Genomic DNA, 14,835 nt, shown 5'->3' with positions numbered 1-14,835 from the left:
ATTGACCTTGTGTGACCTGAGGTGGGAGCTGTGTCCTTGTGTCTACCTGGCCCTGCACCCAGTGCATTGGCTCGTGTCTGCCCATGCGGCCACCTGGGCCCACCTCCTCTCCAGCATCCACTCGTCGGTACCTAGGAGGCCCTGGAGCCCCCCAGGTTTCCCCGTGTGCCCTGGGTGGGGGTGCCCAAGCCGCGGGCACCCAGACCGAGCTGTTCTTCCTACACAGGCTCATTCTGCCTCAGCCCACCTGGGGCCAAGGCTGCGGCAGACAGCTTCCCTCTGCGTTTCTCTGGTTAGGGCCTTTTCTCTACTTGGCTGTACGCCCATACTTTGTAGCACAGGTGTCTTCACGTAGATTTTGAATATGGGTAAGGGTGGCCTTTGTCGTTTATCCCCTGAACTCAGAGGGCCTAGAATGTCAGGGTGTAAGGTGGCCGGCTGGGCAGATGCCTGTGGGCGCTGCCGTGGAGCCTTCTCCTGAGCCCCAGGCCCTTTTGCTCCTGCTCCTTCCTTTCCTCCCTCCCTCTCTTCCTTCTGTTTCTTCTTTCTTTGTATTTTCCTTTTCTGAAAGTACATTCTGCCCAGCTCACAGGGTTGATTTCCAGGGAAGCTTCTTCAAGGTTGCAAGCAAGACCCCTGGTTTCCAGAAACCCACGTGCCTGAGGCCCCGTTGTGACGGAAGGGGCTGCAGGGCTCCAGGAGGGGCCGGTCCTGCCCGTGGAAGGTGCTGTTTGCTGTCTGGTTCTTCCTGAGGAGGCTCTGAGTGGCAGGTTTTCTCACGGCACCGAGACCCTCCTGGTTTGCGTTGTTGAAGTGCGATGGGTTGTGTAGCGAGGCCTGAGTGTGTATTTTAAGGAAAACAGTAATGGAAGGGTTGAAGTTTGTGAAGAATCAGGGCTTGTGAGCCAGGCCTGCACTTGACAGCCCTGGTCTTTGCAGCTGCTCCACGGTGACGTGGCAGGAGCCCAGGCCAGCACCGCAGCCTGCGGGTGTGCACCTGTGGCCTCCGCCGCAGGAGTCTGCACAGCTGTTTGCGGAGGGGCAGGCAGCACGCGCGGCCCCACTCGCCTGCCCCGTGCCTTGTCCTGCTGTGCACACAACTTCTTCTCTGTTGGCTGTAGAATGGGAACAGGCACACGCGAGGGGGCGGGGCGCTCCTGGGCCTTCAGTGGCCACGTGCCGCTGCGTCTCCCCCTGTCTGCATCTGAGCAGATGATCTTTTCTCCTCTGGATGTCCTGTGAGTGGAGCCTGGCCCCACGCTCTGCATCGGGTTCTCTTGGTCAGCCCTGTGCTTCAGAGGCCTCTGTCCGAGTGTGGCCCGCACCTCCTCGAGGACCAGTGGTGGCCTTCGGCTTCGCTGGGTTTCTCTGGTCGGCCATGGGTGGCGTGCCTGTCCGTTTCTTTCCCTTGTTTATGATGAGCTATCCTGTCTGCACCGTGTGGACAGCCTGGCCAGCTTGCTGGTCCGCGGAGCAGGCGTCCTCTCTAGGACCGGGGTCTGCAGGCCACTGTGGTCAGAGAGCGTCGGCATCTAACCCTGGGCGTCCCCTTGCACTCTTGGATGCCACGGCTCTGTCTTTTGCCAGCTCGGGGCATGGCGGGTGCTGCTCCCTCAGTCTGTCCTGGGTGCCCGTGGCCTTGGTTTGCATTTTTCTCCTGTCGACGAGGCTGGCTTGTCAGAACTTGGGCTTCCTCTGGGGAGGTGCCTGCCTTTTCCCCGACTTGCCTTCTCCTCGATGCCTGTGGGAGCCCGGACTGGCCGCGTGCGTGCCGAGCACCTTCCGTCTGTGGCTGGCACGCTGCCCTCCCGGAGCTCTGTGCTGGCATTGTTCTCACCCTCCAGAGGGGATGCCTGTGCTGGCCGTCCCGCCACGTCTGTGCTGTCTGTCTTGTTGAAGAAGCCGCTCCTTCCCTGTCTCAGAAGGAGCTCCTCTGGGCTGTCTCCAGAAAGATCTGTGGTTTGCCCTGATGTTGGGGCTGAGGCTTCCTTGGTTATGTGAGCTGTGGGATGAGGCCTTCTCCTCTTGTTCCACGTGGGTGCCTGGTGCTGGCAGCTGTTTGCCATGGCTCTGCCGTGAAGACGGGTGTGTGCCGTGTGGGGCTGAGTCACTGCGTTGCCGCCTTGTCGCACGTGCGGCCTCTGGCGTCCGTGGCTTCTCAGTGGCACTCGCTGGACTCCCTGTTGGGCCCGAGCTCCTGGGCCCTGTTATCAGAGCCGCACTAGGAGGTGTAATGTGGCTTCACAACTGTGTGGCCCTTTCTGGTTCTGTGTGTCTCTGTATACTTTTTTTTGAGATGGAGTCTCGTTCTGTCGCCCAGGCTGGAGTGCAGTGGTGCAATCTCGGTTCACTGCAGCCTCCGCCTCCCGGGTTCAAGCTATTCTCCTGCCTCAGCCTCCTGAGTAGCTGGGACTACAGGCGGCTACCACCACGCCTGGCTAATTTTTGTATTTTTAGTAGAGACAGGGTTTCATCATGATGGCCAGGCTGATCTTGAACTCCTGACCTCAGGTGATCCGCCTGCCTCGGCCTCCCACAGTTCTGGGATTCCAGGCGTGAGCCCCCGTGCCCAGCCCTGTTTATTAACCCATTATTAATTGAGTTATTTTTCTTTGATTTATGGGTCGTTCTTAATTTTCTGCTTTTTATTTTTCTGAATTACACATATTACATTTGATCAGAAGTTATTTAAGACATCTTTGAGGAAGGCTTCTTTGCTGACCTGTGAAATCCCTCAACCCCTCGGGGCCTGCTTCTCAGGCCGGACCCCCCGCCAGAGCCCCTGTGCCTGGGCCTGAAGCAGCCCCTGCCCCCCGTGCTGGCCGGTGCCGAGCTGGCTGTGTCCGCAGGTGTGAGGTGCTGCAGCCGCGGCCCTGGGCGAGCGCCGTCTGCAAAGGGCCCTGGCTGTGTCTCATACCCGTGCGCTTTCCCTGAAGTCCTGTATCTGTCTACGCCAAGTTCATGGGCTGTCTTCTGGAATTTTACAGGTTGAGAACCTGTTGCTTAGTAATCAAGGGACCATTAAGCTGTGTGACTTTGGCAGTGCCACGACCATCTCGCACTACCCGGACTACAGCTGGAGCGCCCAGAGGCGAGCCCTGGTGGAGGAAGAGGTGAGCTGAGCGCGGCCTGTGCTGGGGGAAGCTGGCCCTTCCCGCGTTCCGCCCCCTGAGTGCTGAGTGCTGTTTCCCGCCGGGGTGCTTTGAGTGCGGACGTGCAGCCGTCCTGGAGCCAGAACCTGAGCAGCATCACCCAGGCCGGCCTCCGTGGCCGGGTCAGCGGCCGCGCCCTCGAGATGTGGAATGTGGCACTTCCCCTCCATCGTCCTCCCAGTCCCACCCCTGAGTATTGTCGGGCTGTTTTTTTCTTGGATTTTTGGTCACGGTAAGATGTGCCTAACAGTACTTTATCATTGTGGCCGCTGTAAGTGGGCGGCTCGGCGGCCGAAACCCCTGCAGAGTTGTTCCAGCATCCATCCCCAGAACTCTGTTACCCTTTAAAACACAAATGTCTAATTTAAAAAAAAATCACTTAGAAATATATGTGCATGGGAGACTGGACGGCTCCGTCCCCGAGACCCCTGCAGGGGAGTGAGTGGCGCGTCCTCTGAGTGTGAGCAGCTGGCATCCTGTGGCAGTCTGGGTGGGTCCACATGCCCCTGAGGGAGACTCAGACCGAAAAGAGATGGGAACCGGCAGAGCCGCCCTCAGCATTGGTGGCTGAGAAGGGGTTTCCTGGGATGGGCAGAGGGCAGGGACCGCAGGGGCACAGACTCTGGGACCAGGATGCTGGTGGGGCCCCTGGGGCATCCATTCCAAAGGCTCCCCAAGCTGCTCATTTGCAGTTTCTGCATTTTCCTACAGCTCGCTTACACTGCATAAAAAGTGTATGTAATGTGTACAAACAACACAGAACAGAAAATAGGAATGGTGGGGGCAGGGAGCATCTGAGCATGACGGCCAGGCAGCCCCCCAGGCCCTCTGAGCTCACGTGCCATGCATAGTACACGTGGGTGCTCACGCCCCACACGGCACACACCCGTCTCCATGGCAGAGCCACTGGCACCTGCAGCTCTAGCACGTCCATGAGGCCACGGTTCCTCCTCAGTGAGGGCTTGGCCGGCATCTGCACAGCCCACAGTCTCAGGGCCACCTTCCCTGGCACTGAGGAAGCAGACCCTGCAAGGCCCAGGGCTTGCTATAGCCCTTCCCTCCGCACTTGAGACCCAGGATGGGTTGTTGAGGGCTCCCCGTAGAAGTGCTGGGGTGCATTTCCTCCTCCGGAGTGGTTCTGTCAACTCACTTGAAATGCGTTTGGGCTTATCTGCCTATTTGTATGAACAGACTTTTTTTTTTACTTTTTAATTTTTTTTGAGATGGAGTCTCGCTCTGTCGCCAAGCTGGAGTGCAGTGGCGTGATCTCGGCTCACTGCAACCTCCGCCTCCCGGGTTCAAGTGATTCCCCTGCCTCAGCCTCCGGAGTAGCTGGGACTACAGGCACCTGCCACCACGCCTGGCTAATTTTTTGTATTTTAAGTAGAGATGGGGTTTCACCATGTTGGCCATGGCTGGTCTCAAACTCCTGACCTCGCGATCCACCCGCCTCGGCCTCCCAAAGTGCTGGAGTTACAGGCGTGAGCCACTGTGCCCGGCCTGAACAGACTTTATTTTTTAGAGCAGTTGAAGGCAACAAAAAGTGGAGCTGAAAACACAGGGTGCCTTCTCACAGCCCCTCCTTCCTCTGAGCCCCTCACATCCTTGGCTCTCCTCCCAAGTTCCTTTTTCCAGAGATGGGCAGATAGATGCCGTCTCCTGCCACGCGTAGCCTGCTCTCGCCCTGTGTCTTGGAACTGTAGGAGTTATTTGCGCTTTCTGGACTCGGGCCTTCTTGCTCTTGTGTCTTGCATTTAAAATGTAGCTGACTGTTCGGCCTCAGGGAGGTCATTCCTGAAAAGCAGGTCTTCCAGTGGAGGGCGCTTTATCCTGCTTTCCATCAGCTCTCATTTTCCTGTTCCCTTTAAGAAACTGTGGCCTGCCCAAGGCCATGGGCTGTCCTGCTGTATAACTGCAGAGCCCACTTGCCCACTGCTCTCCTGCGAATCTGCAGCTGATGGTGGAGTTTGTGTGTCTGCCGTGCATGGAGATTCACTCTCTCCTCACAGCTCTGCGGCCCCAGCCTCTGACTCTTCACAAGTGCCTCCGTACGTTTGTGAGGCTCTCCCTTGTTAACCTTGAACCAGTGGGGTGAACTTGGTGGGCAGCTTCCTCCTCCCACAGCCTTTCGCGTACCCTGGGGCTCTGGGCGTCACAGAAGCTGCTCTGGGTGCAGCCACTCTGGAGCGGGGCCCTTGTGCCAGGTGAGACACCCTTCTCAGCAAGCGGATTCGGCGCGCAACAGGTCAGTGCATTGGTGCCGACGTGCCATGAAGCGCGGGAGGCCGTAGGAGATTGCAGGAGGTGAATGACTCAGTCCTCGTCGTAAGGAGCGCGCCGAGGCTGAAGATGACAGAGGAGCGGGTACATGGGGCCGACTGGCCTGCAGTCATCCCGGGGCACAGTGTGCGGGGCAGGCTGCTCCTCAGTCTGCTGTGCATTTGGAAAGCGGCACGAAAGTGATGCAACAGAAAAAATACTGTTTGTGGGGTGCAACTTTTCCTTTGAAATGTTTGTGTGTTTTCAGATCACGAGGAATACGACACCAATGTATAGAACGCCAGAAATCATAGACTTGTATTCCAACTTCCCGATCGGCGAGAAGCAGGATATCTGGGTGAGGTCCGGCGCCTCTCAGTGGCAGTGCCTGACTCTGTGCGCCCTACTCAACCCCAGGCAGCATGGGCTGGGCACCTGCCACTCCGAACCGGCCTGCCTCCTCAGCCCCCTCTTCTCCTCCACTCCCCTTTTCTTTTTCCTTTCCTTAAGGATCACCGTGACTACTACTATTTTTGTTTTTGGAGACAGGCTCTTCCTCTGTCGCCCAGGCTGGAGTGCAGTGGTGCGACCTCTGCTCAGGCTCACTGCAACCTCCGGCCCCTGGGCTCAAGGGATCCTCCCACCTCAGCCTCCTGAGTAGCTGGGACCACAGGTGCACACCATGCCCGGCTATTATTTCGTATTTTTGGTAGAAGGTGTGATCTCACCCTGTTGCCCAGGCTGGTCTCGAACTCCTGAGCTCAAGCAGTCCACCTGCCTCAGCCTCCCAAAGTGCTGGGATTACAGGCGTGAGCCATCGCGACCGGCCCAACCTTGACTTCTTTTAATGGGGATGAATCGAGTAGCAGTCGGGGGCGTCCTGTGCAGCTGGGTCGGCCCAGAGCCTGCGTGGCTGGGTCTGCCTGAGGCTTCCCTCAGCCCTGTTTGTGCGTCTGTTCCTGAGTGCCTTGACCCAGGAGCATCCCTGCCACACCCCAGCCTTGGTGTGCTCAGCTCCCCTGCTCAGAACCAGGCCAGAGTGAGGGCTGAGCCTGAAGGCTGTGGTGTCTCCTGCGTGTCTCCTGTGGTGTCTCCTCCCTCTTCCCTGTACCTCTCCAAGGCCATGTCCCTGTTGACCGAGGGTGACCGTGTGTGGAAGGCGTCCTGCCTTGTGGTTCCTTTGACATCCCCTCACTCTGTCATTCAGCCGCCAGATGCGGCAGTTGGCCCTCCATAGTGTATCTGCCTAAGGACCGGGACAGTCATGCCATCCGCCGCAGCACATGGGCTGCACACAGACAGCCCGTGGGGCCGCAGGCTGAGTCCCTGTGTTCCTTGAGGAGTGTGGAAGGATGGGGCCGTGTACGTGGTCCTTGCCTGTGTTCTCGGCCCACCCCAGTGACTGGCCGTCTGCACATCCCGCACGAGGACGCTCCTGGCCGGCTCTTGCCCAGCCTGGGGTCCCGGTGTGAGCTCTTATTCTTGACTGGATAAGATCCTGATGCCGAAGTCATCTCCAGTCCCTCCTCCGGGCTCACGTAACTGGGTGACTGATGAGAAGTCACTGATTATTCGAGGCCAGTTCTGGGAAAATCCTGAGCGGACTGAGGAGGCTGCTTCCTGCAGCTTCTGCCCCGTGCCCTACACTCTGTGTGGGGTCAGGTCTGAAAGGTGGGGCTCTGCTGTTGCCAAGGACAGGACAGGCACCTGCCCCTCGCGTAGCACACAGCAGGGTCTGTGCTGGTCCCACCAGCCCATAGATCCTCAGGGAGTGTGGGAACCCCTGAATTTTGAAAGGAACCTTTTTGTTGGTTGGTTTGTTTGAGACAGAGTCTCGTTCTGTTGCCAGGCTGGAGTGCAGTGGCACGATCTGGGCTCACTGCAACCTCCGCCTCCCGGGTTCAAACGATTCTCTGCCTTAGCCTCCTGAGTAGCTGGGATTACAGGCGCCCACCACCACGGCTGGCTAATTTTGTATTTTTAGTAAAGACAGGATTTCACCATGTTGGCCAGGCTGGTCTTTAACTCCTGACCTTGTCATCCACCCGCCTCGGCCTCCCAAAGTGCTGGGATGACAGGCGTGAGCCACCGCGCCCGGCCTGAACGGAACCTTTTAATCTTGAGAACCTGGAGTCCGCTTAACACTGTCACCTGGACAGTTCTTTGTGGTGAATAAAGGTGGAGCATCCAGGTCTCCCCGTGCCGTGGGAAGCGCTGCCAGCTCCACACAGTCAAGAGATGTTTGTGTCACCATGGACTGTACTCCCAGGATCCCAAGGAAGGGGCCACCCTCAGCCAGTCTCCATGTCTGCGGTGCTCTTCCCACACCCTTGTCCCCGTGGGCCCGGGCGTCACCCCTGCTCTCCCCGCAGACCCAGGCATCACCCGGCACTCCCCACGGCCCCAACGTCACCCCTGCGTTCCCTGCCGGCCCCAGTGTCACCCCTGCAACTCCCCGAGTTCCCAGGCATCACCCCTGCACTCCCCATGGGCCCCGGTGTCACCCCTGTACTCCCCAAGTTCCCAGGCATTAGCCCTGTGCTCCCCGTGGGTCCCGATGTCACCCCTGCACTCCCTGAGTTCCCGGGGGTCACCCCTGCTCTCCCCATGGGCCCAGGCGTCACCCCTGCACTCCCTGAGTTCCCAGGTGTCACCCGTGCTCTCCCCATGGCCCCAACGTCACCCCTGCACTCCCCGAGTTCCCAGGTGTCACCCCTGCTCTCCCCATGGCCCCAACGTCACCCCTGCACTCCCTGCAGGCCCAGGTGTCACCCCTGCGCTACCTATGGCCCCAATGTCACCCTTGCGTTCCCTGCGGGCCCAGGTATCACCCCTGTTCTCCCCATAGCCCCGACGTCACCCCTGCACTCCCCGCAGGCCCAGGTGTCACCGCTGCACTCTCCATGGGCGTGGGCGTCACCCCTGCACTCCCCTCAGGCCGGGGCGTCACCCCTGCACTTCCCACAGGCCCGGGCGTCACCCGTGCTCTCCCCGCAGGCCCTGGGCTGCATCTTGTACCTGCTGTGCTTCCGGCAGCACCCTTTTGAGGATGGAGCGAAACTTCGAATAGTCAATGGGAAGTACTCGATTCCCCCGCACGACACGCAGTACACGGTCTTCCACAGCCTCATCCGTAAGTCCCGCTGGGGTGCGTGCTTGGGGCAGGACCCTGGAGCACAGGCCCCGCGTGGTTCTGGAGACCCCGCGCAGCTTGGGGCCCTGCTCCCCCGGCCCCACTCCCGCCCGTCACTGTGGTTTTGACAATGTCCCTGCGGGTGGTTTCCCCGCAGCTCCCCTGCCGCCCGCCCCGCCGGTGAAATTGCGGTGCTCTGAGTGGTGGTTTTTGATCATTTTGTTTGGTTTTTGTTCTTCCCTTTGCCGCTCCCTCCTTGCTTCTGACGTCACTGATGTGTGTAGAGGGAGTGGCCTCTGGTGGTCTGTGACCTCTGCCAGGGCAGGGGGTGCCGACCCGTCTGGGGAACCGTGGGGCCGAGCGCGCTGTGCTTCTGCCGCAGGCGCCATGCTGCAGGTGAACCCGGAGGAGCGGCTGTCCATCGCTGAGGTAGTGCACCAGCTGCAGGAGATCGCGGCCGCGCGCAACGTGAACCCCAAGTCTCCCATCACAGAGGTGAGGGAGGCAAACGTGAGCGCCAGATCCCCCGCAGAGGGGAGGGAGGCACACGTGAGCCCCAAATCCCCCGCAGAGGGGAGGGAGGCACACATGAGTCCCAGATCACCCCACAGAGGGGAGAGAGGCACACGTGAGCCCCCAATCCCCCCACAGAAGGGAGGGAGGCACACGTGAGTCCCAGATCCCGCACAGAGGGGAGGGAGGCACACGTGAACCCCAAGTCTCCTATCACAGAGGGGAGGGAGGCACACGTGAGCCCCCAATCCCCCCACAGAAGGGAGGGAGGCACACGTGAACCCCAAGTTTCCTATCACAGAGGGGAGGGTGGCACGTGGCTGTGCTGCTTCGTCCAGACCCTGCATCCTGGGGGTCCCTGCCCTCCTCAGTGTGGAGCCACAGGCTCTTGAGGGCCCTCCTGCGTGGGCAGGGCACCACCTCAGTCCAGGGTCGAGACCCCGCGGGCACGCTGGGGCCATTGCCAAGGTCTTCACACTCTGAACACGCTCTTCTGGCCTCCTTGAGTTCTGTGGGCGCCTTTCTGGATTCTTCCCCTGACTGGGTGGCATGAATTGCTCCTGCATCTGTTTCTCGGGTTTAGTGTCTAGGCCAGCTCAGCTGGCCCTCAGCTCTGGGCGTCCTGGAGTTTTGTTGAGTTGCTCCTGTGTCTGTGTCTCTGGCCCTCAGCTCTGGGCGTCCTGGAGTGGTGTGAGCTGCTCCTGCATCTATGTTTCTGGCCCTCAGCTCAGCTCTGGGCGTCCTGGTTGCAGTGGTGTCAAGGCTGTGCCCGGCCAGGGACCGCTGCGGGTACCGGTGGCTGCCGGCAGCATCAGGGCCTGGGAGACTGAGGCGCATGGGGCCGTGTGCTTTGTGGAGGTGTGAGGCCTGGGAGGCAGCAGCAGTGTTAGCTGGAAGATGCTTTCATGAAAGTCTTTTGGCCCAGCCATGGACAGGGTGTACCATCTCCATCGCCAGATCCTCGAGGCAGAGCAGACACGCGGCCCGGCCTCCACTCACGGGGAGCAGGCAGGCCCCTGGGCATCCCAGCTCAGGGCCCAGTCAGGACACGCAGGGACCCTCGGCGGCCCTCGCAGGGGTCCGTGTCCAAGGACCCAGCACTGTTGGCTCCTGCTTTTTGTCCCCTTTTCAGCCCTTGGGTCATTTCCACTCCCTGGTAGCTGGAAGCCAGAACCTCCAAGGCCGCTGCAGTGGAGCTGACCCAGGCGGTGGGTGTGGAGCATGGGGAGGGAAGGTCAGAGCTGCTGCCCGGAGTCCCTGGCTGAGGACAGGACCCTGTGGGAGGAGGAAGGTTTGGGCTGAGTGGAGGGTTTGCAGTTCCTTTGGGGCCACTTGGGTATGGAGACCTGGGAGCAGGGGAGTGCTGGGGAGCCCCGTGCAGACAGGGAGAGGCTGTGGTCCCCTCCCTGGCGGCCACTGTGGTGGGCGCACCGGCGGAGGGAGCCCTGATGCCGGGTGTGGGAAGCATTTTGAGGTGTGGGGCGCTCTGAGGCGGGAGAGTTGATGTCACTGGTGGCCTCTCAGCAAGCTTCCCTGGGGGTGTCAGAGAGCGGCGGGAAGGGATCACTCTCGGGGGTCCCACTCTTCAGCAGCCTGGGCCTCGCATCCCCTCGCTCGGTGGCTCTTTCCAGAAAACGCCTGCCCACTCCCCCGGAGGTCACAGAGGACTGTGGCTCACAGGGAGGTGTGGCCTCTGGCACCCTCGAGTGTGCCGGCGGGATTCCTGAGGGGGCGGGAGGAGGTGCCGCTGGGCAGATGGGCAGACTCCGGCCGCTAGTGATGGGGCGGGGCCCTCAGTGCTTCTGATCTGAGTGCTTCTAGGCCGGGACCCCACGGGGACAAATGTTAGACCCCTGCTTAGGCCAACCGACTACCCCAGAAAACACAGTCCACGATGGAGCTGAGCTCACAGGGAGATAAAATACTGCCCCCAAGAGGTAGTGAGCCTCACGGGGTGGCCCCAGAACCCAGGACCTGAAGCGATGGAACGTTTGGGCATGGGAGGCGGAGGCTGCAGTGAGCCGAGATCATGACACTGCACTCCAACCTGGGTGACAGAGTGAGACTCCGTTTCAAAAAAAAAAAAAGCTGGGTGCGGTGGCTCACCCCTGTAATCCTAGCACTTTGGGAAGCCGAGGCAGGCGGATTGCCTGAGCTAAGGAGTTCGAGATCGGCCTGGGCAACATGGTGAAACCCCATCTCTACCAAAATACAAAACAAATTAGCCGGGCGTGGTTGTGCAAGCCTGTAGTCCCAGCTACTCGGGAAGCTGAGGCAGGAGAATTGCTTGAACTCATGAAGTGGAGGTTGCAGGGAGCCGAGATAGTGCCCACAGCTCTCCAGCCTGGGTCACAGAGCGAGACTCCGTCTCTACCAAAAAAAAAAAAAAAAAAAAAAAGATGGTTGAACAGACTGGGAAGAGAGAGAAAAGGAAAAGGAACAGAATCTGCAGCCCAAGAGTCTGAAAAGCTGGGCTAGAGCGCTGAGCACCCAAGGCAGGCTGCGGGGTGAGGGGATGAGGGCTGCATGCGTGGTTTTGTTTGTTGAGTTCCAGCTGATGCTTTAGCCTGCGGGAAGTTCCTGCCTTGCACTGTGTCGTAGATCAGGGAGCAGAAGATTGAGCTCTGAGGGCACCCGTGCCATGCCTCTCCCCGACGTGGGAGTTCAGAGAACTGACCTCTGCACTTGCATCGTCACAGCTTCTGGAGCAGAATGGAGGCTATGGGAGCACCGTGCTGTCCCGAGGGCCACCCCCTCTTGTGGGCCCCGCTGGCAGTGGCTACAGTGGAGGTGAGTGTCCTGTCCTGCGCCCACCACCCGTCCCTCGCTCCTGCTGTGCCCCAGGCACCCACGGCACATCGGGACGGAGTCTGGGGTCCTTCTCTCCCGGGCCTCTCCTCCCACCGGCGACAACTGCGAGGTCGGGGTCCCTCAGCGCACCCTCGGGTTCGGCAGTTCACTGGGGCTCACAGGGCTCAGCAGAGCTGGTGTCTTGGTGCAGTTCAGGAGGGGGACGGGATTCGGACTAAAGCCAGCCAAGGGAAGAGACTCCAGGGCAGAGCCCAAGAGACTGGGCCCAAGCGACCAGGCGGCCTCGCTCAGGAGTTCTGTGGGAGGCAGCCTGCACCATGGCCAAGACCCCAGCATAGATCACGTTGTAGTGTCTGGCACAGCCCAAGGCCCCAAGGAAACAGACACCCCTTTTGGGGATGGAGGGGGCGTCCCCGGTTCCTTCCCAGGCGCTGGGGATGAAGGGCCAGGCCTGCTGTGGGCAAGGTGAACCCTTCACTGCAGCAGCGACCCTGAGGCCGGGGTGCAGGAGCAGGCATTGGATGGCGGAGGGCGGTGGGGAGACAGTTCTGCCACTAATGTGAGGGGGTCCCTTCTGCCACGTGAGGAGTGGGCACCTGTGATGGGCCTGGGTGTCCCTGGAGGGCCCTCAGCTGGTGAGGAGGGGAGAGGGCCCTGGAGACAGATGCTGCATGCTCTTGGGACTTTGTGCTGCGAGCACTCCAGAAGGTTCTGGGCCATTGAGGACGTGGCCCTGACAGGCAGCGGCTGGTTATGCAGCTCTGCATGGCCCTGACCCCTCCCGACCTTGCCCCCCATCCCCACTGGGGTGTGGGAGGTTTCGCCTGGGTCCTTCAGCTCTGCTTCCTAGGGAGGAGCTCGGCTCCATGTCTGGGGCACCCCGGTCCATGCAGTGTGGGTCCTGCACATGCAGGTGTGGTGGCTGGCTATGTCTCTGCTGGCTGGAGGAAGGGTGAGTCCTCGAGCTGCTGGGTTCTGCAGTGCCCCGTCTGCTCGGTGCTGCCAGGGGCCACCACTCTGCCTTCACGTCCAGGGTTATGGTGACCTGAAGCTGTGGCCGTGAGGCCGGCCTATCCCCGCAGACAGAGTCCCAGCCCCAGCTGTGCTGAGGCGGCCGCATAGCCCTTCCGCACCCAGATTGGCCACTTTCTGGGTCTCTGGAAAGGCTGAGGACAGGGTCAGACCTGCCAGTGCTGAGGCCTGGCTTGCTGCTGGGTACATGTGGGTTGGGGGCCTGGCCATACCACCCGCTCCCTGCTCTCGCTGCCTGGGCCCAGCCAGCAGCCCGCGCCTGGGGAGGTGGGACGGAGCACCTGTGGGCTGCTGAGACTGTGTCTCCCTGCAGGCCTGGCCCTGGCGGAGTACGACCAGCCCTACGGCGGCTTCCTGGACATTCTGCGGGGTGGGACGGAGCGGCTCTTCACCAACCTCAAGGACACCTCCTCCAAGGTCATACAGTCCGTCGCTAAGTGAGTGTGAGGCTCCAGAGCCCTGGACCTGCCGTGTGCTCGTTCCAGGCTGCAGCCCCGGCGCTTGCTCCCTGGCCGCGGTGGAACAGCTGGTCATCAGGCCCCACAGGCGCCCCTGAGGCAGTGGGACAGCATCACCCGCTTCTCCCAGGGAGTCGGAATGAGCCCAGCACCCCACAGAGCCGGGCAGATCCCTTTCCATTGACCGCCTGGGGGGCAAGGCCCTGCTGGGGAGACGCCTGTGCCCGCCCCTCCCTTGCTGTGATGACGCCCCTCACTCTGGGGCCTTCCTGGGTTCCCGGGACTCTCTGGTGTGAACTGGGTGAAACAGCTGTGGTGGCGCCTCACTGAGCCAGTCCCCTGAGTTAAAGCCCTAGTTACTCAGACTTAGGCCAGGTGGGTCCCGGCCTGTGGTGGGAGAAAGTCTTCCTCTGGGTGGGCTGTCCAGGGGCGCGTCTGTGTGGGAGTGGCCCCTGACATCGGCCCACAGGCCCGGCAGCCTCTGCTCACAGAGCACTGAGAATGTTCCAGAGTGCGGCCCCTCTGCATTGCGGGGTCCACATGCTGGCTCTTCTGGAGGAGCTGGGTGCCCGGGAGCATGCTGCACTGCTCATCTGGCCCGGTGGTCGCACCAGCTCAAGGGCGTCGTGTGTGTGTGTGAGCCGCGTGCACCTGTACGCATGTGCGCGAGTGCCTGTGAGTGCGTGTGAGCCGCGTGCACGTGTACGCATGTGCGCAAGTGCCTGTGAGCACGTGAGCCACCTACATGTGTACGCATGTGTGCGAGTGCCTTGTGAGCCGCGTGCACATGTATGCCTGTGCGCGAGCCGCCTGCACGTGTACGCATGTGCACGAGTGCCTGTGAGCTGCATGCACGTGTACTCGTGTGTGTAAGTGCCTGTGTGTGTGAGCTGCGTGCATGTGTAAGCATGTGTAGGAGTGCTGTGTGAGGGCCTGTGTGTGTGAGCTGTGTGCCTCTGTGTGTGCTGCATGTTTGGGTGTGTGAGCTGTGTGCCTTGTCCCTGTGCAGCTTTTTGTGGAGAGAAACTTGTTCTTAGTGGGCCGTCCCCAGAGCAGGGCGTGAGCTCGCTCACACCTCTGGGTGCCTCCTCTGTGACGTCTCCTGCCTGAGTTGTGACTGATGGAAGATCAGAGGCAGCTCTGTCTGGTCCCAGCGCACTGCCCACTGGGCCCAGGAGTGTGGCTCCTGCAGGGTCCTGACGGGTGGCACTGCGTGTGGAGTGCCAGCGGGGCCAACCATGGACCCATGGGGATGAGCGATTCTCCAGCATCATCTTGGTGATAGTGATGTTGGGATCAGAGTGGAAACGGACAGAGAGGATGTGGCAGCAAAGCCATATGTGAAAGTCAGCAGGAACAGTCACTTTCAGTGTCAGTAGAAAGGGATGGATGTCGGGCCCCAAAGCACCCCAGACTGGCTGGTTCCCCAGAAGACTCATGGTCTCCTCGGCCACAGTGCATTGTGGGGACAGGCAGA

General features: G+C 60.6%; 1 protein-coding gene across 8 annotated transcripts in view; it reads left to right on the top strand.

The window, feature by feature from the left end:
• Positions 1-14,835, top strand: part of GAK (cyclin G associated kinase) — an 86,096-nt gene that overhangs the window by 32,412 nt on the left and 38,849 nt on the right. For 6 of the 8 annotated variants that reach the window (XR_013417613.1, XM_078002767.1, XM_078002764.1 and 3 more), the window contains 6 exons: positions 2,988-3,113; positions 5,680-5,769; positions 8,409-8,544; positions 8,927-9,039; positions 11,757-11,847; positions 13,214-13,337. Coding sequence is in view for 7 of the 8 variants with exons in the window: in XM_078002767.1 (XP_077858893.1) it covers positions 2,988-3,113; positions 5,680-5,769; positions 8,409-8,544; positions 8,927-9,039; positions 11,757-11,847; positions 13,214-13,337 (680 nt within the window). In the remaining variant the exon portion in view is untranslated. Of the gene's footprint in view, positions 1-2,987; positions 3,114-5,679; positions 5,770-6,098; positions 8,545-8,926; positions 9,040-11,756; positions 11,848-13,213; positions 13,338-14,835 lie in introns of those variants that run through there. The other 2 variants (XM_078002766.1, XM_078002765.1) reach the window with 2 other exon arrangements.

The sequence above is a fragment of the Macaca mulatta genome, chromosome 5 (genome assembly GCF_049350105.2).
Source record: "Macaca mulatta isolate MMU2019108-1 chromosome 5, T2T-MMU8v2.0, whole genome shotgun sequence".
Taxonomy (NCBI): domain Eukaryota; kingdom Metazoa; phylum Chordata; class Mammalia; order Primates; family Cercopithecidae; genus Macaca; species Macaca mulatta.
The sequence above is the reverse complement of the archived record's forward strand: the minus strand, read 5'-3'. Positions and strand labels throughout refer to the sequence as shown.